This window comes from Exophiala oligosperma (assembly GCF_000835515.1).
Source record: "Exophiala oligosperma strain CBS 72588 unplaced genomic scaffold supercont1.8, whole genome shotgun sequence".
Taxonomy (NCBI): Eukaryota; Fungi; Ascomycota; class Eurotiomycetes; order Chaetothyriales; family Herpotrichiellaceae; genus Exophiala; species Exophiala oligosperma.
The window spans coordinates 1,641,685-1,667,193 of NW_015622825.1; the positions used below are offsets into that span (position 1 = coordinate 1,641,685).

The 25,509-nt window shown below is 49.5% G+C and overlaps 10 protein-coding genes across 12 annotated transcripts in view; 1 reads left to right on the forward strand and 9 right to left on the reverse strand.

Moving 5' to 3' along the window:
- PV06_08524 (uncharacterized protein) overlaps positions 1-1,984 on the reverse strand; it is a gene marked incomplete at its 3' end in the record, with an annotated part of 3,535 nt that extends 1,551 nt beyond the window's left edge. Inside the window, exon 1 of the mRNA XM_016409871.1 lies at positions 28-1,984. Within this exon, the coding sequence (XP_016260179.1) occupies positions 28-1,840 (1,813 nt within the window). The 5' untranslated portion in view covers positions 1,841-1,984. The remainder of the gene's footprint in view (positions 1-27) is intronic.
- Positions 1,985-3,964: 1,980 nt separating this feature from the next.
- Positions 3,965-6,176, forward strand: PV06_08525. Of its 3 annotated transcripts, XM_016409872.1 has the most exons (5): positions 3,965-4,116; positions 4,195-4,330; positions 4,387-4,570; positions 4,633-5,408; positions 5,494-6,176. In XM_016409872.1, the coding sequence occupies exons 1-5, from the start codon at positions 4,051-4,053 to the stop codon at positions 5,841-5,843; spliced, it is 1,512 nt and encodes a 503-aa protein (XP_016260180.1). In that variant the 5' UTR covers positions 3,965-4,050; the 3' UTR covers positions 5,844-6,176. The 3 variants fall into 3 exon arrangements, with proteins under 3 accessions (XP_016260180.1, XP_016260181.1, XP_016260182.1); XM_016409873.1 differs by having other exon boundaries at positions 4,195-4,570; XM_016409874.1 differs by having other exon boundaries at positions 4,633-6,176.
- Positions 6,177-6,270: 94 nt separating this feature from the next.
- PV06_08526 (1,3-beta-glucanosyltransferase gel1) lies at positions 6,271-8,354 on the reverse strand. The gene is made up of 2 exons (XM_016409875.1): positions 7,866-8,354; positions 6,271-7,812 (listed from the first exon to the last, which is right to left on the reverse strand). Exons 1-2 carry the CDS (start codon positions 7,969-7,971, stop codon positions 6,563-6,565), a joined length of 1,356 nt encoding a protein of 451 aa, XP_016260183.1. The 5' UTR covers positions 7,972-8,354; the 3' UTR covers positions 6,271-6,562.
- A 620-nt stretch (positions 8,355-8,974) lies between these two features.
- Positions 8,975-10,987, reverse strand: PV06_08527 (uncharacterized protein). The gene has a single exon (XM_016409876.1). The coding sequence runs from the start codon at positions 10,359-10,361 to the stop codon at positions 9,603-9,605; it is 759 nt and encodes a 252-aa protein (XP_016260184.1). The 5' UTR covers positions 10,362-10,987; the 3' UTR covers positions 8,975-9,602.
- Positions 10,988-12,305: 1,318 nt separating this feature from the next.
- PV06_08528 (uncharacterized protein) lies at positions 12,306-13,606 on the reverse strand. Its single transcript, XM_016409877.1, has 2 exons — positions 12,819-13,606; positions 12,306-12,722 (listed from the first exon to the last, which is right to left on the reverse strand). Exons 1-2 carry the CDS (start codon positions 13,558-13,560, stop codon positions 12,541-12,543), a joined length of 924 nt encoding a protein of 307 aa, XP_016260185.1. The 5' UTR covers positions 13,561-13,606; the 3' UTR covers positions 12,306-12,540.
- Positions 13,607-14,220: 614 nt separating this feature from the next.
- PV06_08529 (uncharacterized protein) lies at positions 14,221-15,023 on the reverse strand (the record flags this gene model as incomplete). The annotated part of the gene is made up of 3 exons (XM_016409878.1): positions 14,716-15,023; positions 14,442-14,650; positions 14,221-14,386 (listed from the first exon to the last, which is right to left on the reverse strand). Exons 1-3 carry the CDS (start codon positions 14,803-14,805, stop codon positions 14,221-14,223), a joined length of 465 nt encoding a protein of 154 aa, XP_016260186.1. The 5' UTR covers positions 14,806-15,023.
- A 1,706-nt stretch (positions 15,024-16,729) lies between these two features.
- On the reverse strand, positions 16,730-18,562 carry PV06_08530 (uncharacterized protein). Its single transcript, XM_016409879.1, has 2 exons — positions 18,109-18,562; positions 16,730-18,035 (listed from the first exon to the last, which is right to left on the reverse strand). Exons 1-2 carry the CDS (start codon positions 18,354-18,356, stop codon positions 16,904-16,906), a joined length of 1,380 nt encoding a protein of 459 aa, XP_016260187.1. The 5' UTR covers positions 18,357-18,562; the 3' UTR covers positions 16,730-16,903.
- Positions 18,563-19,989: 1,427 nt separating this feature from the next.
- Positions 19,990-20,205, reverse strand: PV06_08531 (uncharacterized protein; the record flags this gene model as incomplete). The annotated part of the gene is made up of 1 exon (XM_016409880.1): positions 19,990-20,205. One exon carries the CDS (start codon positions 20,203-20,205, stop codon positions 19,990-19,992), a length of 216 nt encoding a protein of 71 aa, XP_016260188.1.
- Positions 20,206-21,432: 1,227 nt separating this feature from the next.
- Positions 21,433-22,870, reverse strand: PV06_08532 (uncharacterized protein). The gene is made up of 2 exons (XM_016409881.1): positions 22,322-22,870; positions 21,433-22,268 (listed from the first exon to the last, which is right to left on the reverse strand). The coding sequence occupies exons 1-2, from the start codon at positions 22,791-22,793 to the stop codon at positions 21,691-21,693; spliced, it is 1,050 nt and encodes a 349-aa protein (XP_016260189.1). The 5' UTR covers positions 22,794-22,870; the 3' UTR covers positions 21,433-21,690.
- Positions 22,871-23,063: 193 nt separating this feature from the next.
- PV06_08533 (uncharacterized protein) lies at positions 23,064-25,089 on the reverse strand. Its single transcript, XM_016409882.1, has 2 exons — positions 23,513-25,089; positions 23,064-23,458 (listed from the first exon to the last, which is right to left on the reverse strand). The coding sequence occupies exons 1-2, from the start codon at positions 24,977-24,979 to the stop codon at positions 23,432-23,434; spliced, it is 1,494 nt and encodes a 497-aa protein (XP_016260190.1). The 5' UTR covers positions 24,980-25,089; the 3' UTR covers positions 23,064-23,431.
- Positions 25,090-25,509: the final 420 nt, after the last annotated feature.

A 25,509-nucleotide genomic window follows, 5' to 3' on the forward strand; every position in this document is an offset into this window, starting at 1 on the left:
AGTTGTTGTTGTTGTTTGTATCCCAGCCTTGATCAGTAGCATTACCGGAGTTGTTGTTGTTGTTGTTTGTATCCCAGCTTTGATCAGTAGTATTATTGGAGTTGTTGTTATTTGTATCCCAATTTTGACCACTGCTGTTATTATTGTTGTTGTCGTTGTTCCAATCCTGATTATCGTTGGCATTACTAGTCCCTTGATCGGCCGACTCTATTTGATCCTGGTCAGGTTTGTTGGTGTTTTTGTCAGTCTCGCTTTTGTTTTGGGTATTCCAGTCGGGCCAGGTATTATTGGTAGCATTATTGTTCGAGTCTTTTGTGGTAGGTTCTGAAAATTCCGCTTTTGTATTGGTTACTGTAGCCGTGGAAGCAGCCTTTTGTTTGCTAGTGTCATTGCTTGCACTAGTACCAGTAGAGGTCGTGGTAATCTGAGTATTTTGAGGAATAGGCTGATTTGGCACTTGAAACCATGGAGCAGTATTGAGTGGTAAGTATGGGAAGAATTGAGCTGGTCCTGGTACTGCAGGTTGGAATGCTTGATGAGGTGGACCAATCCAAGTAGGCATCGGAAGTGGATGTTGACTTGGGAAAGGTTGAATTCCGGTGTATGGTAAAGGTGCAGGACCTGGTGGATGTGGTGGAACTTGAGGAGGAACAGAACCCATTCGAGCGTGAGTTGGTAGAGTTGTGCCACGCTCTGAGAGACCTGGTATTCTTGAGGAACTAGCTAGTGGAACCCTAAGAGCACCATGTCCCATTGGAGGTTCAGGATAGTCGCGATAATCTCGAGGCTCAGCAGGCCTATGAACATACTGATGCTCGGCATGACGGGATGGATAGTCTCCATAGGGTTGATGTCCAACATAATGTTGAGGTGGGTAATAATCATCATGGAATCGAGGCATAGGTTGGGACTGATATCGACCATTGTGTACAGAACCCTCTCTGGGACTACCATAATCGAAGTGAACCCGTCGTTCAGGCCGAGGCGGTAGATGATCGTGTGGGTCACGTTCACCACGCGGTGGCGGTTGAGGTGGGTCCTGTGTAGGTCGACGGTAGTGAAATGTGCCACCAGGAACATGTTCTTGTTGATATGGTCGTGGAGGATAGCGTGGACCTTGTTGTGGCGGATACGGTCTAGGACCAGGTCTGTAACCAAAATCCCAATGGTGATAATTGTCAGCTGGGCCGTCAACTTGTAAGAAGTGAGAAGACGATGGTCGATCTGAAGGTCCGTCAAAGATGCCCCAAAAAGGAAGAGTCTCAAGATCTGGTTCAGCCACAACCTCTGCCGATTGTTCAGTGGGTATTTCCGCATTGTCATCGTCTTGCTGCTCCAGAATGACACTGTCTTCTTTCGAAGAGTCACTCAATGAGTCGAACTCAGCAGGATCATTGGAACTGCATCGCAAGACAAAGACTTCAATCGTACCAAGTTCCTCGAAATGACTCTCACTTGCTCCTGGAGGGAGTTGTTGTACGACATTGTAGTCATCAAAGCGCCATTCTCTCCCCATGTATGATCCGTCTCCTAGACGTGTTTCTTTCTGTCGAACAATGAAATCGATCTTGGATCTAGATTCCGGTAGGTTCTTCTCGGGTGATTGTAGATTGACTCGAACCCGGTTGCATTGATATTTTCCATCTATAAAGACAAGCATGGCTAGGCCTTCATGAATGAATTTACGCGAGGTGAGTCTGATGCTGAAAGGTTGAGGATGATTTGGGATTGCGATGAAGGTTTCAACGAAGCCATCACCATATTGAGTGCCATATTCTGGGAAAGGAGCACCAGTCTCCCCCCACAGAACATTGCATACGAGATTTTTCAACGTCGGCATGGCATCGATGATGACTGATCACTCTTCAGATCTCAAGTCATGGTTCTTTTGATGGAAGGAAAAAGTCAAGAGATGAAAGAGATGAATGGAAAGTGAGAAAAGTGTGTTAGCCCGCGGGATCAAGGAGTTCATTTTGGATATGAGGACACGACCAAGCTCGCCGAGACGAGCGCAAGGGCAGAACACTTTGTCAGGATGTGCTCTGGACGATGATGTCTTTGCGATTGTTTGCTTAGTCGTACAGTCTGTGAGTTAGGCAGCTTGTTGTCGCGGGAGGAGAAGTAACATCATCGATATCAACAGACCTACTCCTAGATTTTTTCGACATGTCATGATCATTCCAAAGACAAATAACCACCACCACTGTCTTCGTCAGTCACGGGATGTTGCAACAAAGATCAAAGATCGGGCAGGAAAGGGGATCGATAAAGGTCTGAAGATGGAGGCACTTTCTCCTGATAGAGAAATGCTTTGTGCAATGACACAAGTCCTGTGATATTGTCATCATTTCTTCGATTAAAAGAAAATGTTCGAGTGCTTCTTCTGTCCACGCTGGGTCGAATATACTGAGTATAAGTGATATTATCAGGTGTTCAGGTAAAGTCTCCCTTTTTACAGTACTGTCCAGATTTGTAATAGCGTCGGATTTAGAGCAGATTAAGGCCGTTCCCTGCATACGAGCATTCCTTGTCAGAACAAGGGACAAGTGAGTAATAACGTCCAGCTGGTAATAGCCCTTGTGTGACCTAAAAGCAAAGGAAAAGGTGAGTCAGAGTTTCATCTACCTCGAGCTTGTGGCTATATAGCTCGAATAGACTATTCGGCTCGAAACTTTCTCCTATACAGATACCAGCCTGGCCGTGAAGATGGTGAAGCTTGCACAGATCAAGGACCATAACAGTCGTTTCGAAGGTGAGCAACATGAGGGAAACATATGTGTATTCGTTGGCGCCACGAGAGGAATCGGCGCAGGCACTCTCGCGAGAATGGCGACCATGATACAACAGTCGACATTTTACATTTTAGGACGTTCACCTAAGCAAGCAGAAGAACAACTCGAAGCATTGGGAACCTCCAATGAAAGCAACAAGTTCATATTCATTGAAGCAGATGTCACCTTGCTCTCCGATGTCGACGCCGCATGCAAACAGATCGCGGAGGCAGAGCAGAAATTAGACTATTTGTGTATGAGTGCAGGCCTTGTCCCCTTGAACGGAGCTGAATGTATGTTGCTTCCTACAGACGTCGATGGTCAATATCAAATGCTTACCTGTTTCCACAGACACGAAAGAAGGCCTCGAAATCGCCTTTGCCCTTTCATACTACTCCAGAATGCGAATGGTTTCCAACTTGCTACCTCTCCTTCGTCAATCTCCTCGTCCACGAATTCTGAGTGTACTCAATGGTGGCAGAGAACAAAGGATCGATACTGAAGACCTTGGTCTTGAGCGGGGCTGGGCTGTTAGAGCGATGATAAACCACACGACAACCATGACAAGCCTCGCCTTTGATCATCTTGCATCAGTCAACGAGAATGTGGCATTCTTGCATGCGTTTCCCGGACTGGTACAGACAAACATATTCTCCCAATTAACCGCGCCCGAGTCTTCCGGTATCGCATGGAGAGTTGGGTTGGCAGCAATTCGTACGCTTACGGCCGTTGCATTTTTCCTCATGGGAATTAGTACCGAGGACAGTGGCGAAAGACATGCTTTCCATCTGACGAGCGATACCTTTGGACCAGGAGCACATCGTATCGATGAGACAAGCAATGAAGTGGTTGTGCCAGGGGTCCTTGAAGAATATAGGAAAGAAGGTTGGCCAAAGAAGGTCTGGGAATATACCCTGGCGGTGTTCGACAAAGTGACTACAATCAAGGCCACCTCGAGTCGTCCATAGCAAACATGCAATACTCCATCAGAATGCAGAATCTTTATTCAGAACAGGTAGAAGGGGTAAAAGGAAAGGGGAAAGGGGAAAAGGATGGAGACTTCTATTTGTGAATAACAGTAAAGTGGCATGTGTGGCCAATAGGGGCCAGTGAGGCTACCGTAGTCCCATTTCCCATCTATCTCTCAATCCCGCGTCTAGATCACAGCCCGTATGTTTCCTTCCCACCTGTCAAAGAAATTCACAAACATCAAATTGCGCCCTCGACTTCTTCTCTTGTGAATTTCTCTCCTTGCTCACACTATCGATATTCGCCTGTCATGAGCGCCACAAAGGCCCAGTCTCAAAAGATCTTTGAGAAGTTAAAAGCGAAACCTGCGAACAAGGTAGCCTCAACACAAATTGGTCCCCCCCAATGCACATGCCGAATGAGAAGCCTAATGTGTCCCCTTTTTTCCACTTAGATATGTTTTGATTGTGGCCAAAAGAATCCGACTTGGTCGTCCGTTCCTTTCGGTGTCTACCTATGCCTCGATTGCTCCTCGAATCACCGAAACCTAGGTGTACACATTTCCTTTGTCAGGTCGACGAACTTGGACGGTGCGTTGCATGAAAGAAATATCAGAATCGGGACGAGAGATTGACAAATATATCAGTATGGCAATGGGCTCAATTACGGACTATGAAGGTTGGAGGCAATGAGTCTGCCACGAAATTCTTCCAGTCCAACGGTGGCAGCGCAGCCCTCGCCAGCAAGGATGCCAAAGTCAAATACACTTCCAACGCGGCGAACAAGTACAAAGAGGAACTGAAGCGTAGAGCAGCGAGAGATGCCGAAGAGTGAGCGAAATATCCGTCAACTTTGGCATGTTTCCTAGGCTAATCAAATGTGTCTACCACAGATATCCTGATGAAGTGGTCATCACCGACGAGACCCTTTCGACTCCCGCCGATGGATCATCTGCGACGCCCGCAGGCGAACCAGGCGACGACTTCTTTTCTTCCTGGGACAAACCCAGCATCAAGAGGCCTAGTAATCCTCCTTCACGAAGTGGCACTCCACCCGTCGTTTCCCGTACGGCCTCGCCTTTCCTCTCCGCGGGCGGTGCAAACGGCTCTGCGGCACGACCCAAATCACCTTTGATCGGCGCCGGCGGCAACGACTCGGAGACTGCCCTCCCGGCTCCGACGGCCATCCGCACGACATCCTCATCTGCGATCCGGAAAGGACCAACCGGCGGTGCCGGAGCGAAACGGACGAACGTGTTGGGTGCTAAAAAGACGCAAAAGTTGGGCGCGAAGAAGGTCGTCGGTGAAGAAATCGACTTTGAGGCCGCCGAAAAGGCGGCAAAGGCCGAAGCGGAGAGAATAGAGAAGCTTGGATACGATCCTGAAGCCGAAAAGGCGGAAGATTTGGCCAGAAACAAGTCTTCCTCTTTCGGCGCCGCAACCAAGGAAACAAACTCAACATCTTCTGCCACCTCACAGGCAGGCCCAGCGTCTAGTGCCGCTCATACACGCAGTCCCAGCGAGGTCGAGCGACTGGGCATGGGAATGGGTAGACTTGGTTTCGGGCAGATTGGGTCGAAAGGTGGTGCCGGTGCTGCCTCTTCTACAGCACCAGCACCGAAGAAACTCGGCTTTGGCAGTGTCGGTGCCAGCAAAGCACCTGTCGAAGGTGAATTTTTTCCCCCCGTTGCTTCCCTCTCATCTCTCTGTCCGATGCTTGTCGTCCGATACTGACAAACCACTTTTTCATAAAGACGAATCAGAACAGTACGCGCGCCAGAAATTCGGGACCCAAAAGGGCATATCGTCCGACGAGTTTTTCGGCCGCGGTGCGTTCGACTCCAACGTCCAGGCCGAGGCCAAGACGCGCCTTCAAGGGTTCGAGGGCGCGACGAGCATCTCGTCCAACGCCTACTTTGGGCGCCCCGAGGACGACGTGACCGGCCTCGAGAACGGCGAGTACGGCGACCTCGAAACCGCGGCCAAGGACTTTGTTCGCAAACTCGGTCTCACGGCCGGCGACGACCTCGAGAACCTGATCAACGTGGCCGGCGAGGGTGGGAGGAAATTGAGGGGTGCCGTGGCGAGGTATTTGAACAGTTAGATTGGGACACACTCATCATCTCGGATTTCACATTACATACCCACCTAGGTGGTGTTGTTGTTGTCGTTGTTCAGAGAAGAGTCTCACATGACGAACGAGAAAAAAACCTGTCAAACAGGTATCGGTACGGGTTCGAGGGATTAGCTAGGGAAGCGAGGGTTGGCAAGAATTTTCTTCTTCTTTTTCCTGCGACAATGAAAACGAGTTTTTGTTGAATATTAGAGCTCACGCAAAATGATGTCTACTCTGTATCCGTACCAGTTGCATTAAATACCTAGGTATGCAGTACTTCTATTCAAGTGAAACGAGTACACACTCCTCCCAGCCCAAACCACGAACCATTACACCCTGGAAAACTTACATTTTGGGAGTTGACACGGTGCACAATCAAAAACACAAATACTAGACAAATACGCATACAAGAAAACTCAATCATACTAATCATGTTTCTGATCAATTATTTGACTACCAAAACGCAAAGTCTATTGCATAAGGAAAAGCATCCCCCCAAAAACTACCTTCCTAGGTATGTTTCAGGCCAATGTTGATAAACGCCTCCTTGTTAAGTCACTCCCTGCAACCTTGTCGATTTCTTCTGTTCAGACCAAAAAAAGAGAGACAACACGTATGTATTTTCGTCCGCCCCCCTCATTTCAAAAGAGGCTCATCTGGTTTTCCATGTAGAAACGAATTTCTTGTACAAAAAGTGCTATGCCAGTCTACAACAGTGTAGCACCGAAGAGAGATGACATGACCAAAACAGCACCGCAGACCATAGGAGCGAAAGACCATTCTGGAACCGCCATGGCGATGGCACCGTTGGTTGAAGATGAGGTGGACGAGCCACCACTGGAGGAACCCGTTTGGCTAGCTTGTCCGCTACCAGCAGTGGCGGTTCCGGTAGAGGCACCACCAGCATTCTGAGAGCCAGCACCCGAAAGACCTGGACCTTTACCAGCACCAGAGGTCATGAACTTCTTAGCACCCTCGGGGATAGCTGGAAGGGCGTCGGTCTTGACAAGCCAGTTGGGGTTGTTGTAGGCCGGGCATCCAGAGGCACCACCAGTCGAGTTGTAACCACCATCGCCTTGTGGGTTAGGGGTCTTGGAGAATTGAGACTGAAGTGCCGAGAAGTCGGGAAGTTCAGAAACCGAATTGCCATTGATCTCCACAAGACCATAGTTAGAGGGCTCCTGAGAGTATTCGTAGACAAGACCGCCGGAGTAAACACCAGTCATTTGAGTGCTGTAGAGGGACTCGACTTCCTGGAACTCACGGGTGTTGGTGTTGCAGCCATACTCGGACAGGAAAAGAGGAAGACCGTATCCAGTGAAGTTCTTGACCTTCTGATCCCAACCAGACTGAGTGAAAGACGAAGGGTCGCACCATGAGTAATCGTTGAAAGCAAAGAAATCAGATCGTTCGTCGGAAGTACCGCAGTTCATGTATTCAGCCATTTCCAAACGGTTCTCACTAACATCAGCGGCAGAGTACCCAACGGGGATTGTTCTGTAGCCTCGGTTGCGGATGTATTGTCTCATGTCACGAGTGACAGCCTTGACATAAGGAGCAGCGGCTGAAGACTCGGGGTCGTTGATAACTTCATTGCCAGAGAAGAAGGCCAAAACGTTGTCATACTTTTGGAAATCGTCAATGGTTGCAAAGATGCTTTGCAGGTACACGTCGTTATAGGAGGGGTTGGGATCCGCTCGGTTCAAAGAGTACTTGGGGGTATTGACGTCGAGTACAAGGTAGATGCCAGCATCTGCCAAAGCACTCATACACTCATCATGATTGGCTGTGTTGTCGACAGTGTAGACACGAATAGTGTTCAGACCCAGCTTCTTGAATTCCGCGATGTCTCGCTTGCAGCCATCCACGTCGGCGATAGGGTCGGCGACATTGGAGGAGCCACCAGGCTGGTAGTCGACGCCACGAATGTAGAAGCGATCATTGCCGGCAAAGAAAGCTGGGGGAACGTCAGTGTTATGCTGCGCGGGAGAGGGATGGGAAGCTGCGTACCATTGCCCTTGACCGTCACAGAGGTGATGGAGCTCGCTCGCTTCACGGTAGCCGCTGAAGCTACACCAGCACCCAAAGCGAGGGCGGCGATAGTGGAAGTACGCATGATGAGAGAGTTAACGGTAGTCCTTGCAGATAGAAGTCTCGTTTGGAGCTCAGTGTCTCGTCAAAAATGGTAGTAATGGTCGCCCGTTTGGCAGAGAAGACAAAATTAATCAAGGGTTAGGATCCAAGAGAGTGAGGATTCCCAACAGAAGGATAATTAAATGATAAATAGCGAGGGAGGAGCGACACCACAACAAGAAATGGTGACTGCTCTTTTTTGATGATATATATTGTCAAGTGAACGAGGGAAAGTCGAGGGCAGGAAAAGAAGGCAGGATGGGGAGGATGGCATTAAAAAAAGGGTGTTGGGAGTTTGCACTGCGTACGAGTCCAACACGGAGCCCCAAAGCACAAGCACGACATGGCGCGTCCATGGGAGGAAGCGATGGTCCCTGATGGACATTTTTTTTGGAGCCCGAATGAGGGATGTGTTGGTAGTTTCTCCTGGGATGGCGCAGCCACTTCCGCTTGTTGGTCCTATCAACGTTGCAGTTGACATGTCTTGAGTCTCTCCACAACACCTTGTTATGGGTCTTCACGATTGGGATAAGTTTCACCTACAGTACGGAGTACAACATCTCTTCGCGCAGCCGATCCCAGAGATGGACAGCCTGAACTACAGCATGTAGGTTGGTCGCATACGATCATTGCTCTACGCAGTAAAGAGCATCTACAACAATCTGCTCATCAGGGTTGTCCCCGGCGTCTATACAAGAAGATTCTCCCTTCGGACCATGTGCGAGTTTCGCCGCAAAACTTGTTTGTCGCATCGAATCTCGCTCCCGTGGAAAGCAAATCTCCAAGTCTCTGCACTGCCACAAAACCTCGTTTCAACCAGTCCCGCCATGACCACTCAAATCGGTGTCAAAGGCTGCCCACCTCAAGTCGGGGTGCAGTAACGTTTGCTTTCCAGCACTTCGCCCTTTCTGTCGAGTTGCTCACGTGAATCAGGCTTAATTTCGTTTCAGTACTCCGTACTCATAAGGCAGACTTGACATATCACAGGCATCTCAGGGTCAACTTTGGTCCACAAAGCAATCAAAAAAGACTTCATGGGAGTATATAACTATCCACAGTGACCGCGCAAACCTCGACGATCTCGTCTTGTTTTCTGTCTCTCAGTACGGAGTACAGATGCTATGACGAATGGATGCTCCAGATCTTGAGACGATCTTTGCTTCTGTGCTTCCATTTTCCTTACCTGATCCGTTAAATGGCCCGCCAGAAGCGTTTCATGGCTTTCAAAAAATGGATCGGATCTACTCACATCAGGAAACAAGAATATCAGGACAAGATACAGATATTTGGTCTCGAATGAGTCTCTTGTCATTTTCGAAACTATGGTCATGTCTCTGACACCAGACACTTTCCTCCCAACCACAGCTTTCTATCATCGGATCAAAAACCCTTTCATCCACAACATATGTGCCAAATTCAAACAATCCCCACAAGCATGCCGTCAGATTTGGGGAAACAAGTGGTGGAAAACGCCTATAGCTATGCCCGTCGCAGATTTGTGATAAAGGAGAGAAATGCTGAGCCGTGTCGTCGTTATGTGTGCTAAAAAGGAAAAAACACTGTCGCAATCATTGCCGCCAGAAGAGGAAGCCACCGGTAGGTCCAAGAATGGACTTATAACGCAAAGAACCAGCCCGCCACACCGAGCAAAGCCATCACGAAGCTTCCAGTCTTGTATTGTGAGGAGGCTGCGTTCTGAAGTCCAGGGCTTCCCGTGGTGGCAGCGGCACCTGCAGCCCCCGTGGCATCAGTCGCTCCAGTTACGGGTGCATTCACCACTACCACCGACGTCCTTGTTTCTACACTTCCGTCGGCGGCAGTAGTATAATACAGGTGGGTCGAGGTGCTAGGAGTAAAGCGAACTCCTACAGCGGAAGAGGTCAGAGTGACCATACCACCTCCGAAGGTGCTATAGACAACTCCACCATCCGAGGTGGCAACAGCGGTAGCAGAAGCTGGTGTGGATGGTGGTACGGTGATGGTGGTCGCTCCTGGGACGGTGGATGCTAGGATCTCGGAGGAGAGGATGGAGGATATGGAGGCAGCTTCTGAGCTCGACGATGAGGAAGTGCGGGTGGTGGTTGAATTGCTATCTTGTCTCTTCTTTGCCAGATGTACCAACTTGCTTGCAATGACGGGGTTTTCGGAATGAACGTGTTCGATAGCTGCTCGATCTTTACTGAAGACACCATCCTGGAACTTGGGAGATAGCTGGTGTAGTACCGAATGCAGGGCAGCAGGGTCGATGGTATCAAGTAGAGAATGGAATGCATCCCAATTTATTAATGACTTGTCATCGTCTGGAGTATGTGGTGAGGTCCAAGCACCAAGGACCAAGGTGCTGATAACAAAAGCCTTCCGTAGGCTGAACATTGTGGTTGTGATAGCTAAGCGAATGGCAGTGATATGTTCTCGACGTAGTAGTGAATGAGTGCTAGGAGGATCGAGTACGAGACGGAGGGATGGAAGAAAACGAGAGAGAGGTCGTCGGAGGTTTATTGGTGTGAGCTTCTGTTGTGTGTGTGTCTGTGTGCGTTGGTAAGAAAGATGGGGAGACAACAGCTCTTTTGTGTGGTGACGGTTGTATTCTTGTCTTTCCCAAGGCTTTCCACTGGTGGAGCGTAAATGAGGAGCTGTAATTTTTTTGGCTGCAACTGACGGGTCCAATTGACAATGATTACGAGGATGGTGCTGGGAAAAGAAAGTGTGAGCGGATATGCAAGTAAAGGATGAGTTACGGAGTAGTTCAATGTCAATGAAGCAGCATGTGGGAAAATGGTGTAACCTTTTTCTTTGCCGGACCGAATTGGTGGTGTATGAGGTCAATGGACGGGAAGAGATCCAAAAGGTCAATTGGAGCTCGGGGTCCGTTACACTTTATCACGGAATAATAATAACAGGGTGCGACCAAACATGGGAAAATCCAGGTGGCGAGGCGAGCCGAATGCTGGTTCACCGCGTGCCAACAAACCACCTGGGCCGCCTAGTGATGAGCCTTGGACCACCAAACCGTGTCTTGCCTCCCCCAAAACCAGCACCAAACAGGGGACTCAAAGGCCGAAACCCTGGTTAAAGATCCTCCCAGGCCGCACCGGCCCAAGCCCACTGGGGTTACTGTGCACCGCTAAAGGTGGTGTTATCGTGCTTGACCACGGAAACGTCGGCATTATCATCAGTCATATTCATACTATTTACTTGAAGCTTGAAGATCTTCTGGATGTCATTTTCGGAGAGAGATTTCACAGATTAAAGCACAGGTACAGTATGTGGCAGTCGTGTGATTCTTCTCAAACCAGTACCTAGTTATGAGTACCAGGTCTACCACCAAAAATCCCTCTCTCGAATCCAATCCATCCAACCTTGTCCCCGTCCCATTCCATCCCGTTACCTCGCATATGCTGGTTTCAAAAACGTACGATGGGCCACTGAGACATCCACCCCGCCAAGTATTTTTAACCCTGGACAGACGCCTCAAACCGAGCCAATAAAGACCAACTTTCCGGGCATGGCCTGCCATGTTTTGGAACCCTCTTGGCCTGGTTTTTTCTTTCGCCATTTCGTGATCCCTACTCTCTCCTCCGCCCTTCGGTTGGGACGCGATCTGTGAACGTCATACCAAGTACTTCCTCCTCCTTTTCTGGCTCCATCTGGTCGGATGGCTTGGAGGGGGTCAGTGAAACGTGGACCAGACGCGGTGATACATACCGTAACACAACTTTTCCTGTCGTGTCGGAATGACAACTTTGTTACTGTCTGAATAGAGGAGAATCGGAGGACGGATGGAAACTGACTGAACTAGTTCTAACTTCCACATTAGACTCGCCGGGCCGAAGAGTTTGTTAGAAAGACTCCCTATCAATCCAGTTCTGTTTGTACGGATAGGAGTAGTCTGGCCTCAGCTGGAACCAACTCCGTACGCACTCCGTATGGACGAAAGGTCCGGTGTGGCTTGACGAGGGCCCCTTCGAGATTCTCCATTTACTACCGTACAGCTGAACTGATACCTGCAGCAGCCAAAAAGGTAGGGGGGTCATCCTTCCGACACACCAAATACTCCATACCAAATGGTGCTGATCATGATTGGAAGAAGAAAATCTATTTCTGGCGACCTTGACTACCCTGACCTGAAAGCCATGCAGGTTGTAGATGTCCATGACTTGTTCTGGTTTCTCCGCTTGCGTTCTCACTGGCGTGCCTTGCATCGTGAACATCACTTGCCTTCTGTTTGTCTCGGACTCCGCACCTTTGCAGACCAATGGGTTGCCCAAAGCACCAACCAATACGTCGAGTTACAAAACCTCTTGTTCCCGCCTTTGCCGGGACAGTATGTATTATGTCAATCAGTTTCCCATTTCTTGCCTCTCGAGTCTCATGCGCGCCGGCGAAACTCTCCGGTGATGTACTCAGACTTGTCACTGGTGGTGTGACTTTTGCCACCACGGTAATACACACGGTTCTCGGTACGGGAAGTACGACTCTTACAGTACAATCGCATCCCAATTGAAAAAACATCAGGGGGACCACAGCCTCGTCTCTCGTCTCGCATCATCACTCATTCGGTCAACATGACAAATTTCAACAGATCCCTTTCACGGATTTGATCCTCTTTGGACATCAATTCCACCATGTCCCAAGTCGCACTGATCAATCGACCACTCAACCAGTCAACATTTTTGAGTTGTTTACTCAACCATACACAGACTGCACCGCACAGGTCTACATCATCCGTAAGGTCTGGAGAATTTGGTATGTCAGTAAGCAAACAAACAAAAGACAGGAACTGAGGCCAAGGCCCAAAAAAAGAAGGGGTGTGATAATCACACAACTCACATGGTAAGAACTCTTCTGGCGTGTTCCCCTCGGCCATCTTGGTCGCCACCGCCCCTGGGTGCAGCACCAGACTGACCAGTCCGTCTCGACCAAACTGTTCGTCCAGGTACTCGACCAGACGGATCTGAGCCATCTTGCTGACCGTGTACCCCGTGTTGGCGATCGGACCACGTCTGATACAACCGGCAAAAGACCCCACCGCGATGAACCCTTTTGGTGCTTTGTTTGGCGGCGGCGACGACGATGACTCCAGTAGTATCGGCACAAGGTGGTGAGCGGCGAGGTAAGTCCCCATGGCGTTGACCTCGAAGGCACGTCGTACCCATTCCGGTTCGCCCCGATCCATCCTGGTCGTCACCGGTCCGGCGTAACCGGCGTTGAACACGAGAACGTCGAGCCTCCGCCCGCACCGAGTCCTCACGTACTCTGCGAGGGCGGCGACGGACTCTGATTTGGACACGTCACACTCGACGACGTCGACTTGGACATCCCTATTCAGTTCCGAAATTTTTCGCGCCACCGTCTCGAGATCCCTCTCGGAGCGAGACGATATCACGATCCTGGACGCCCCGGCCCTGGCGTAAGCGTACGCGATGTGCTCTCCTATCCCTCGGCTGGCCCCCATGACGCAGACGGTGAATCCAACCGGGAGGACCACCTTGTCCGGGTTCAGGTCCGGTGGGACAGACTGGTGGATGGTCGTGGTGAAGTCGTTGAGTGCCGTCAATCGAACGTCTGCCATTGTTTTTTTTTGGTTGTATATGTACTCCGCATTTGTTGTATATCCCGGCTCCTTTGTTTTGTTTCAAATTTATACAACTTTTTTTTCTCCCTGTGGTACTGGTTTATCTACTTCGTAAACACATAAATAGCGAACATCATAATGTACTCCGTGGGTCAGGTAAGGGTCCTTACTGTAGTATCATGACGACGCCGGAAGAAATATTACTCCGCATCTTTTCCTCATCTAGCTCCTACCATACTGAAAGTAGAAGGTGGAATTTTTCATGGAACGTCCGGACCAAAACCCTAGAGAGAGTGTTGTGTTTTTTTCGTAAAGCAAAAAGGGCTTCAAAACCACTACTGCATACCAACTTATCCACCTGTACCGACATGAGAGAGAGACTGTCCAAGGTGAAATGACCTTAGTTTTTTGGTTAACAAAGAACTTTGGGGAAGATTTACAATAAAATACTAGAATTTGCAACACAAACAACCATTACAAGCAAATATCATTATCATTATCGTTATTCCAAGTTCTGACACCTCCATCCATGTAGGTAGCCGCTCAATTCTGAGATTTGAAAAGAGGGGTCGACGGTACACTGTACTGATGCCACCATTTGAAAACAAAACCGTGGTAGTCCTTATATTCAAACCTCCTCTTTATCATCATCTATGCTTATTTCTCATCCTCAGCCTTGGCCTTTCCCTTTCCCTTCCCCTTCCTCTTTCCCTTATCTGTGTCCTCATCCTCATCCTCAGCCTTTCCCTTTCCCTTTCCCTTTCCCTTATCTGTGTCCTTTCTCTGGTTCTCCTGATCGGCCGCGAGTAATCGAGGATCGATCCTATAGGAGGGCAATGTCAACATTCAGTGCCCACGGCACACAAGCCAGTACTTACGGAATATCAACATCACCATGAGGATCGTTGTTCGACCTCCTGGTGGTAGATGTGAGGGGTCGAGGCGATCGACTTGAGCGCTGACCTAACCCGGATGATGAAGTTTCGCCTCTTTCGAGGGTGGCATTTTTGGTGGTACGACGAAGTGTGCATGGTTGTCCTCTGCTGTGGCATCGTATGCACGCTGCACCCTCGGTCATCCATTCGCACTAATGGAACAAATTAGACTGGAAAGAACGCAACCCCCCAACAAAGACGCTGCAATGGTTCGAACCTTTGCCTTTTTGTCTTGACATCTCTCACAAGCCCGGTGGCGTTTCATTTTCCAATCTTTAAACGGATCTTTGGATTCTTGCTTCGACATCGTGGAGGCTGACCAAGGTTTCCCGTGGACGTGTCTATGCCTGTGTCGTTCCTCGTGTTTGTTAATGGGTCACCTACTGGACAGGGCGTTGCTGAGATGTCGACGATGGCGATGATACCCGAACTGAAAAGACAAGACCACTAGCACAAAAGATCACTTTTCACAACCAAACAGTGCCAATCGAGGCCCAGTACAAACAACAGAGTAAGCTCGTTGACAATTTCGAAGAAAAAGAAATCCTGATTCTGATCTCGACCGAGCAGCATTTATAGTTGAACATCGAGCCAAGAATCGATGGAAATACAGCACGATGGATGGTCATGATACAGCCACTCCCTCTTTTGGAAGTGTTCGTCCGCCGTGCATATGTCGTACGAACAGCAAGGCGTTGGGACATGCAAGGCAGAGAACAGAGGGTCATCGGAAAATGCACTTGCGATCGTACTCGACTCCTAAATTGGAGCTGCATGTTGGCGAGTCATGCTTACTGAAGGCTGTGTTTTTCGGACCACAGTTAGCTTGAGGCAATGGGGGGTTTTGATGAGAACAACGACCATGCAAGGTGGAATCAGGGCTGACCGTAGGTGAGGTCGAACCGGTGGTCCTAGATCGAGCAATATAGTCGAGATCTGAGCTTGACGGTACGGTCGGGAGGAGGCGGTGTCGAACCCAGTCGCGTAGTCTTGTGTGATTGCTCCTTCATCTGACCATCCATCCGGTCTTTCCATATCATGGATTAAAACGAGCCCTATGATGCTTGAATGAAGAACGAGCGCAAATCCATACAGCCTTGAGGTGCTCGAGGCTCACTTTCCTTGGACAACACAACGGTCCCATGTTCACCATGATTCGAATCGCAAAGGATCTTTTCTGGGGGCAGTGCAACCAGTGTCAATAGAGAAATTCAACAGCTCTGTAAGTGCGTGCCGACTAACAACTCGGGAGGCCGTCCCAGCTCATTCAACCACACACTCCAAAAGCGTCGGGATGACAAGACCCCGTCATGTGTTTGCCAGCCTGGGCAAAAAAAGACCGACCGGTAACCCGGCCTTGTTTGATCGGGCACACATTATGCTGCAGTTTTGAAAAGAGAAACGAGGCACAGTGGCTGTGGTGCTTCACCGCAAGATTGCCATGACACCGGTTTGGGGGGGGGGGGTTTGATGACCATGTTCGCTTATTGGGAGACTTCATGAGAGGTTTGTTGCTGCAACAAAGACACATTCTTTCAGATCATAGCTTGGACACGTCGACGTTGGAACATCCCTGTCTGTTAGTGCGTTGCCTTGTCGTGTTGTCACTTTGCCTTTTCAAGAGACACACACCATCTTAGCCTTGTCTGCAGGTTCTCGACGTTTGTCGGTCAAAGAATAGTTTGTTAGGCTTACTGCAATGGAAGTAGATCTTTTGAACTTTCCCGGCAACAGAAAAATGAACAACCTTAAGAGTAAGTGATAGCTGTTGAACCATGGGCTTAAACGTAGAGAGAAGAGTCATGTGTTGGTAGCCGTTGTACGAGGGATATCGCGCTTAACTGGAGATGGTTACTTGTCATTGCCAGGGCTAAATGTTGTTGTGGCAGGGGTACTGTAAATCCCGGCGTTTAGCCTTGGCAATGACGAGGAAGGCCTGGGCGACCATAAAAGGGTACTTCGTTGACGATTGGTATAAGCACACGTGGAGCAGTTCTCCAGGCCTTTAACCGGCAAACTTGACGCTTAGGCTAGTTTTAAGACCCTCTATCCGTATCTTTAGAGCCTTAAGGAGAAGCCAAGATGGAGCCTAAAATTTTAAGCATATCCATCCTCGTATCGCCTCGACATACCTACCTAGGTATCTAAGTTAAAGATCACGATGATGAATACGAACTACAGTATGCTAAAGCAACTGTACGCACCCCAAGACCATATGCAGAAGAGGGCTCGTTGAATTCAATATGTATTTTTATTTATTTCTTTTGAAGCTGAGAGCACTGCCACCATGGCCCAGCCAAACCAAATAGTTTCCATTCAGCCAAAAGCAAACCTCCAATTCTATGCCAAATGCATTCGTTCCATGTTCTCATACAGTACATTTTGGCAATGGAAGTCTGAAATCTTCATATCCTCTTTTTAAGAGAAAGTCCCCCAATGCTGATTCTTGCGGCAACGAAGAAAACTACACCGACGATACAGGTGCATCCACCAAAGAGCATCATGTACAAGAACTTGCCGTGGTCGCGGCTGATGAGAGCGCCGGCGATGGGGCTTCCAGTGAGAGCACCGATCGAGCCGGCAGCGAAGACGGTGCCCACGCGGACCCCGATCTCTCTGATGGGTGATATCTGAGCGATCAGGGCGGGCGTGAGACCGATGGCCGCGCCTGAGCTGAAGCCAAACATGAGCGCGAAGACGATCAGCGCGGCGTTGCTCGTGCCGGGGATCCAAAGGCCCAGCATGAAGATGACGGTGAGTGTACAAAAGACGATCATGACGTTGAACCGTCCGAGCTTGTCGCCGATGATGCCGGGGATCGTACGGCCGAAGATGGAACCGGCGTTGAGGATCGACACGAGGTACTCGGCGAGTTGTAGGGACATCCCACGTGCGTGTGCGACGATGGTGATGAATGTCATGACGCAGAACATTCCCCAGTAGAACATGAAGACCGCACCCGTCGTCCACACCATGGGAAATTCACCCAGAGGGCGGATGAAGGCCCTGATGTCGAATTTGCGACCCGAGGGTGGAATGCGCGAGCGGAGGGTCAAGATGGCGATGACGCAGTTGAAGAGAATGAGGAACGCGCAGGTCCGCATGGCCCAGCCGAAGCCGGTCTCTCGGATCATGTGCGACACGACAATGGGGAAAATGACACCTCCCAGTGAGGACCCCGCCGCCATGATCCCGATGGCCATGCCTCGTTTCTTGAAGAACCACGTCGACACACAACCCATGGCCGGGTTGAAGAGGAAACTGGCCCCGATGGCAGAGCAGACACCTTGACTGAGCATGAACTGGTAGTATTCTTTCGAGATGGAGGTCATCATGAGACCGAAGACGTGGAGGAAGCTGCCGACTATGAGAAGGTACCGAGGACCGTAGTTGTCGAAGATGTAACCGGCCAGAGGACCGCACGCGAGCATGAAGAACGTCTCGACCGAAGGGATCCATGCGACAGTACTCGCCGAATATTGGGACAGAGAGTTTTCCAGATAGTACGACGTGAATACTCCGACACAGTTGATCCATCTGCGAACGTTTTGTTAGTCAACAAGTACCACAAACCCAGGTCTACGCCAATTTGGTGGACTGTGACACTCACCCCCAAGAGTTGAACAAACAACAGAAACCTCCCAAGACAGTGAGCCAGGCTTCAGTGCCACCGTCAGGGAAGGATGAAGGGTCCGTCCATGGGTTGTACGGTGCTTTGGACTGTTCGACGGGAACATTTTGTTGTTCTGCCGCTGATTCTTCCGTGCTGCCATCTGGGGTCTGGAAACCAGGCTTTTCCTGCAAGTGAGGCTCCAGGCCTTCCTCGACGGAAACTTCCTTTTCTCCTTCCCGTGACATGTTGGAGGAGAGGTTACTCCTGCGTGCAAGGCTGTGTTGTTCGATGTTGTACGAGTAGGAGGGATCTGTTGATACCCAAGAAAATAGCTGGCTCTTCTGCCCTTCTATGCCGACTATTTTAGTAGTAACACAAACACGAAAAGGAATCAAAGGAGGAATGAAAATGATGAGACGACAAGAAAGTTATTTTCCCTGGGGTTGAAAAGATATAACAATGAAAAAGTCGGAACCAAAAGGACCCGAGTTTGTTGTTCGGTAAATAGCGTCGCTCGGCCTTATAAAAACGCGAGGCCACGCGCGGCACAGGTAATCAGTAAATCAACATGGGAGGACACTGGGGGTCGATCTGCCGTGGGATCTGTATATCTGGCAGTAGTCCGGCGTTGAGGCACTTGGCCCTCACAAGCCGTACATAAATTCTTGACCAAAAGCGCATTGCGACGGGGAAGCATCCCCGTTGATCGATGAAGCCAGAGTCAAAATTCACTTCTGTATGGCCGTATGGCCCACACTGGGCCCCTTTTCATCATGGAGGAGCACAGAGTCTGTCAGTGGGATGTACGAAGCATTCCAAAGCCACCAAATAAAGCCATTGACGATATCAAAGGGGATCTGAGTCTCCACCAGACTTCGCTTCGGTTTTGAGGTTCGCTCGAAACAATATTCTTATCTCCAGCAACATCCATATATCCTGGGTCATTCAGCGTTCTTTGAGCAGCCTTGTGTCGCAAGATGTACCAGATGATTGGTCATCATACTTCTTTCTGCCTTTCACGCCCTACCGATATAGATGTTCATCCACCTTTGCCGGGTACGAAGAACAACCTCGGCCGGTATCACACCCGTGTCGGATATAACAACACACCTAGAACCACATACTATCGGATAAAATGGAACCTGCTCTGGTGCTCCAAGGAGTCACGACGACTTGCTTGTGGTACATTTATCCATTCTGAATCTCTCGCATAAAGTATGCAGGTCCGTTCGGTCGTTGCGTTGTGTTGTGAATTCGCGTTTCAGGCATGACCTGGACCGTTGTCGCCAATACCTGATGTTGAGGGTGTCACTGATGGGCGTCATAATGCATACCTCGGGTAGGGTACATGTCACCATTCCAGGGTACCTCTTCGATCGCATTTTCAAAACACATGAGACGTCACAAGAAGAAACAGCCGGCATCTGCTTCATATAGCCAGCTCACCAGAGGAACTTCCGCATCGGAGTATCATTTCCTGCGGCCAGATTTCCAGGAAATCCACCGAAAATACTCCGTACAGTACCTACAAAGATCCATACCATGTGTCCTTAGGTCAGCCGTACGACTGTGTTGGTATAACACGAGTTCCCTGTAAGAGGATATCAAGAGATGAAAGCGAAATTGTTCATCATGTATATATATATTAATCCTCAACGTGCTGACGTCGAAACGGGCCCGCGTTCTTTCATCGTGGTTGGGTTTACTGTTTAGGAATCCATTCATGATTACTTCCCTGGGACTGCTTAACGGTCCCTCATAGCTAATCAAATATCCTGGCAAGTCATTGTACTCCTGGACTGTGCGTATAATGCTACATCCCACTATCGGCCAGTGTCGATCACGTTCAAGTTGTTACAAGGTCAGATCAATGGCTGTTCATCGAATCATCGACATGTAAGTAGCCCGTGCTTCCATCTTGAGCGCCTGTTCCTCTTGCGTCGGCTCTTTTGGTTTCGGCGAGTGAGCCTTTTCCTTCTTGTTCCGTTTACTGGGCAGGAGAGCCTTAAGGCTGGACATGGTCGATGTGCTTTGAATGGAAGCAGTGTCTGTCATGGTATTGTTCTTTTCGCTGGAGGTATATGATAGTGCCATTGCTTTAATCTGTGACGGTGTACTCATACGCAAGAGAGCTGTTTCTCGAGAATTGTAACAGATGGTCGAATATGAGAGGGAAACGCTGCCGATGTGTGGGCGAGGGAATGTCTACGAGTATATCTTGTACCCTTCAGGCCACCTGATTGGGATGTAAGGCGGCTGACCTGCTTCCGCTGACAACTGGCAAGACGATGCGCTGAAAGAGTATTCGTGTGGATATATGGCTGTATTGGGAAAGCTGGTGAAATTCTGTCTGGATGAACAGGTCGTTCCACTTTGTATGTTTGAGTATTTGACTTCAATGGAAAAATGGTTATCGGCAGAGGCGATGAAGGAAAGTAAGGCAGGAGCCTCAGGCATGCATCTGCGCAGGTCTATATACTCGACCCACGGCATTGTAAGTTAGTCAGGCCAGTGCATTCAACATTGACTTGTCTCCAGACTAGGTGGTCCGAATACGAGGCAAGAGGTCATTGTGTCCCGCAACGACTCAGCATTCTGACTCACCGACCCATAGTGGTTGATGGGTTTCGCTTTTTGGCGTCTTGGGACCTTCCTTTACAGTGCCGAATGTGCGCAGACATCATGGCCATTCGTCTTTTCGCATCGCCAGGGGACACCACTGGTTAGGCATCTCCCTGCATTGAACAGGCATCAGCGCAAAATTGGTCAGGCCAAGGTAGGCCAAGGTCGATACGATGCGGGCCGGGATATATACGCACCGACAGACGTGATTGGCTTCGGCACAATCCCTCTCCGTCGGCTGGGTCGTGCTGTATATGTATATCCTCGTACACCGTCGCTCTTAGGCCTTGACCAGCGTATTCGGATTCCAATTCAGACTGCGAAACAAGTCTCTGCTAGAATTGCTCAGGCTACTCCAACGCTCACCATCAAACTTGGAATCGTGATCTAGGCCAAATGTGACACATGAGTCTTGCACTACTAGCCGTATGACTCTTTGTTGTGGAGAAGAAGGGCGCGATTCATTTCCTCCAAGTGGAGATTGTGCTGAAGCATTCAAAGTGATAACCTCGTACAGTACAGTGACCATCAAGAATCTTCTGTCTGGGCGGCCCACCTTCCGCGATCTGTAGAAGTCCTATTATGACAACCGAGTCGCCCTTCATCACTTACTCTGCACGCCTTGTCTGAACCTGTATTGAGGAGCTCGAATACATAGGGAGGTTGACTCACTTGGCCATGCACATTGAGAGCATTGATCAGGAAAGCTGTGGAGTATGTATATGAATTTGTATATGCCTGATGTTATCACAGAATTGCGAGTATAGTCGCTGCATATCGTTTCCCCAGACCACCCTTTGGTATATATCATCTATTTTTCAAGTTTTGCAATGCTCGTGGATTTCGTTCCATATCAAACCTGCTGTTGACCGGTCTCATCAAGTTCAGAGTTCCAAAAGTGGTTCTTGGTTGTTGCAATAATTCATATCAGAAAGCGACAACCTGACTGTCGATTAATCATTGCGACTTGAGCTTTTCGGTCAATTCTGGCACTTTCTCAAACAAATCTCCTACCAAGCCAACATCGGCCACCTGGAAGATAGGTGCATCAGGGTCCTTGTTGATACAAGCGATGACCTTGCTGTCCTTCATACCAGCAAGATGTTGAATCGCTCCAGAAATACCAGCGCAAAGGTACAACTGTGGCGCCACATTCTTACCAGTCTGGCCGACCTGCAGACTGTTATCGGCAAAGCCACTGTCGACGGCTGCTCTTGATGCGCCAATAGCTGCACCGAGAGCGTCAGCCAAAGGTGGAATTAATCGATCAAACTCTTCCTTGGACTTGAGACCTCGGCCACCCGAGACAACTCTTGAAGCAGAGGCGAGTTCTGGTCGATCGGACTTGGCCAATTCTTCCGACACCCATTCGGTGGGAGATTCAACTTTGGGATCAACTCCCTCTTCCACTGATGCTGAACCACCTTCAGTCTCGGCCGGTGGGAAAGATGTCTGTCGAACGGTCAACAGCTTGATAGGGTCGCTGCTTTGTACTGTCAGGATCGCATTGCCTGCGTAGATGGGTCTGACAAAAGCTGGGACGATGTTAGCATGCTTCTTTCCCTTCTTGGCTGTGTCCCAGACTCACTGTCTTCGCTTTCAATAGACATAACGTCTGATAGCTGTTGGACATCCAGTAGCGCCGCCACTCGAGGTAGCAGGCTCTTTCCAAATGCTGAGTGTGATGTGACAACGTGTGTGTATCCACCCTTTTTGATGTTTTCTACCAGAAGAGGTGCCCAGTTCTCGGCAAGTCCTCGTTCATATGCCTCATTCTCGACAGCAAGCACCTTCTCCAGTCCTTGGATTTTGGCTGCCTCTTGAGCGATTGACTTTCCTGCCTTGCCTGCAATGAAGCCATGTACTGACCCTCCAAGTTTCTGTCCAGCTGTGACGGCACCCAATGAGCCACTATTAAGTTTCCCATCCTTCTGTTCTAGAATAGCGAGGGTGGAAAGGAGTCGTGCGCGAAAGGACATTGGAGACTCGGACAGGAACGATCTTGAGCATGCCTGCGCACGCAATGTGCGTAGAGCAGAATGCCTGGTTGCCGACAACATGGCTGCGTAGTCGATGGGCTATAGAGCCGCAGAATGTCGTACCTCTTCGTGATCGAGCAAAAGTGTTGTGTGAATGCAAACAGCAGCACCATCGTTGAAGCGGGATCATCATTTGGCAGTTCTGTAGATACGATGCGCCGTACCTCGGGAAGGGCAGGAACTCCGTCACCGATCACGGACGACACTCGGCTCGGCTAAATACGGCTATATCAGACGCCTGATTAGCGGTTATATACGGGATATTCTTTTCTGGGTTTATTTGTTGTTGACAAGAAGTTCATTCACTGATGTACTGTTTGACTGCTATTCTCCCTGGTTATGTTTCTAGGTACTGGGTAGAGTAAGTAAAACCCAGCTTCAACCCTTGTCCGTTCGAGCCTCCCTGCTTTTGACGAATAAAAAGAATCCCTGCCCGTACACTTTCGCTATGCAGAATCGCTCAATGCTCAATACAAACGTACGTCTTTGGCGTCAGGCAAAGAGCAACCACTTATGACATGCAACAATATGATAGCCACGGGGATACAAGCAAAAAGAAAAGTCGAGAAGAGGTATTTGCGGCCTGGGCTACTAATCAAAGCATTTATTGGTTGGGCGTGCCGAGGAGGAATTCGATTTCGACCGACATCGTCGATAGCTTATTTCGGTTTGCGCCAGAAGTATTGCTATTGATTCATCAGTATTCCTTAATGTAGTTCATTGACCACAGCTGGGCTTACCTTGTGCTGCTTGCGGCACGCTCGAAGTCCTGGCTTTCTCAAATCATTGACGACAGCTTCCCTCCTCTTCTCATCTTCGTCGAGATCCGGGATGTAATATAACTCACTCTCCAGTGGCTTGCCTGCAGCATCTTTACCTTCTCGTGCCACCTCGCCAATACATGAGGTTTCTTTGACAGCCTGCTTGATTTCGTTAATTGACAACGACAACGCTTCAGACGGTAAGTGATTCAAGATGGTCGACCACGGTGTTGATGATAGTCTTGAAAAGGCAAGCTGGTTGATGATATGGCCCTTGATATCAACTGTTGGTGACTCTTTCTTGATTGCTGCTGGAGGCTGATTTGGATGCAATGGCTCCGTGCGCGAGGATCGAGAACTCTTGTTGGAATCAGCTGGGGTGGGCGAATCTCCTGCCGTGAAAGATGCCATTCGTGGGAGTAGATTAGCACCGAAAGGTCCAAATGAGTGAATGATGGGGTCATTTTCTTCGTCATTGTCAGAGAACTCCTCGCCTAGGCTGGAATCAGTGTTCTGAGAGACAGTGGGGTTCTGGACATTTTCTGTAAGTGCTCGGGTTGATTGCGAGACATTTGTGGCATCGGGGATATGGTTGGCCTCTTGCACGGGATCTGGATCTTCATATATTTCGACGGTCTGAAGAACTCGATCCGTACTAAGAGGTGGTGACGACGGTAGGACTGCTTGAACGGCTGGTGATGGTGACACAGGCGAGACAGGTCGTCGTCGAGATTGCAGAGGGCTAGGGCTGGGAGGTGTTGAATGGCGAAGCAAAACTCGCTGTCGTTTGGTTGGGGAGGCTTCGTCATCTTCTTCATCGGACGAAATAGCACCTAGATGTTGCTTAGGCGGCCACTCAATAACAACACGACTGTCATGCACGTCGACCATGATCTCAGCATCTCGAACATCTGACGAAAATGTTTCCCCTTTCTGAACTTCGTATACCCGGCCCTTGCAATGTATTTTGATACCATTCCACCCAGTACACGATATCTCGACACGATCACGTTCGAGACGCGAACTGGCACCTTTATAGCATGCTTCAACGTGGACCCGAGAAATTAAGCGGTTTGCAGCGAACTGGTAGTTACAAGAGGCACTCGACCTTCCCATACGCGTGACCTTGCCATCACCACTCAGCTGAATTGAGGGGACGGTACCGAGTGGTGTACGTTCTGATAAAGTTGAAGAAGTTCTCGCAAGATCGGCTCTTGGGTTCGTCACGCGACTAGGTGACGAGGAGAGGATATGAGTAGAAGAAGTAGGGACAGGCGTGGGATACGTCGCGGGCTCGTCGAAGACCTCTCTGCTACGTTTCAGTGGTCTTGGGAGTGCCGGTGAGGAAGATAAAGGCTCAAAAGCAGGAAGTAGGGAGGTTGTAGGACGTTTTGCTGCCGGTGATTTGGAGGCTGCTGTTTCTGGAAGAGTAGTCGAGGGAGCCATGCTGAGCTCTCGACATCAGCTACCCAGTACGCGGGTGGCCGAGTATGGCTATTGACCAGCTCGAAACGCGTCCACAAACGAGGAGTTGTGTGGCCGAAGAAAGAACCTTGGTCATAAGAAAACCAGAGTAGAGGTCGAAAAGATTCTGAACAACAGTAGAAGACCTGCTAGATGAGGTTGAAATGGTCACTTAAGAGGCCAGAAATTGAGTGGTGGGAGAAAAAGGTCCAAGAGCGGTGGTTAGGGCGCGAGCGTGTCGCGCTTCGGTCACAGTTTTCTGGTCACGGTCCCATACGAATTACGGAGTTCTGTCGACGCGTTATAATTGAAGGCTTGCAAACCACACAAAATTGACATGCCTTTCGATTGGGTGGTATTCAAAATGTGCACAGAGAATGATTGTGTAGGCAGAGTTACGTTAGGTTACAGAAGACATTGAGGAAGACACAGCAAGCGCTGGCCTCTACAGGTCCATGTCACATGCCGAGAAAGCAGCCAGCAATGGGTGGCATTGGCTTCTCAGCGGCATG

Coding starts and splice junctions, on each gene's coding strand:
- PV06_08526 (XM_016409875.1), bottom strand. CDS start 7,971: ATGCGTACTTCCACTATCGCCGCCCTCGCTTTGGGTGCTGGTGTAGCT. Junction 7,813..7,865: donor TGTGACGGTCAAGGGCAATG/GTACGCAGCTTC, acceptor ACGTTCCCCCAG/CTTTCTTTGCCGGCAATGAT.
- PV06_08530 (XM_016409879.1), bottom strand. CDS start 18,356: ATGTCACGGGAAGGAGAAAAGGAAGTTTCCGTCGAGGAAGGCCTGGAG. Junction 18,036..18,108: donor TGTTTGTTCAACTCTTGGGG/GTGAGTGTCACA, acceptor AAACGTTCGCAG/ATGGATCAACTGTGTCGGAG.
- PV06_08528 (XM_016409877.1), bottom strand. CDS start 13,560: ATGGCAGACGTTCGATTGACGGCACTCAACGACTTCACCACGACCATC. Junction 12,723..12,818: donor GCCAGAAGAGTTCTTACCAT/GTGAGTTGTGTG, acceptor CAAATTCTCCAG/ACCTTACGGATGATGTAGAC.
- PV06_08532 (XM_016409881.1), bottom strand. CDS start 22,793: ATGTTGTCGGCAACCAGGCATTCTGCTCTACGCACATTGCGTGCGCAG. Junction 22,269..22,321: donor GTCTATTGAAAGCGAAGACA/GTGAGTCTGGGA, acceptor ACATCGTCCCAG/CTTTTGTCAGACCCATCTAC.
- PV06_08533 (XM_016409882.1), bottom strand. CDS start 24,979: ATGGCTCCCTCGACTACTCTTCCAGAAACAGCAGCCTCCAAATCACCG. Junction 23,459..23,512: donor CGTGCCGCAAGCAGCACAAG/GTAAGCCCAGCT, acceptor ATGAATCAATAG/CAATACTTCTGGCGCAAACC.
- PV06_08527 (XM_016409876.1), bottom strand. CDS start 10,361: ATGTTCAGCCTACGGAAGGCTTTTGTTATCAGCACCTTGGTCCTTGGT.
- PV06_08525 (XM_016409872.1), top strand. CDS start 4,051: ATGAGCGCCACAAAGGCCCAGTCTCAAAAGATCTTTGAGAAGTTAAAA. Junction 4,117..4,194: donor AAGCGAAACCTGCGAACAAG/GTAGCCTCAACA, acceptor TTTTCCACTTAG/ATATGTTTTGATTGTGGCCA. Junction 4,331..4,386: donor CAGGTCGACGAACTTGGACG/GTGCGTTGCATG, acceptor CAAATATATCAG/TATGGCAATGGGCTCAATTA.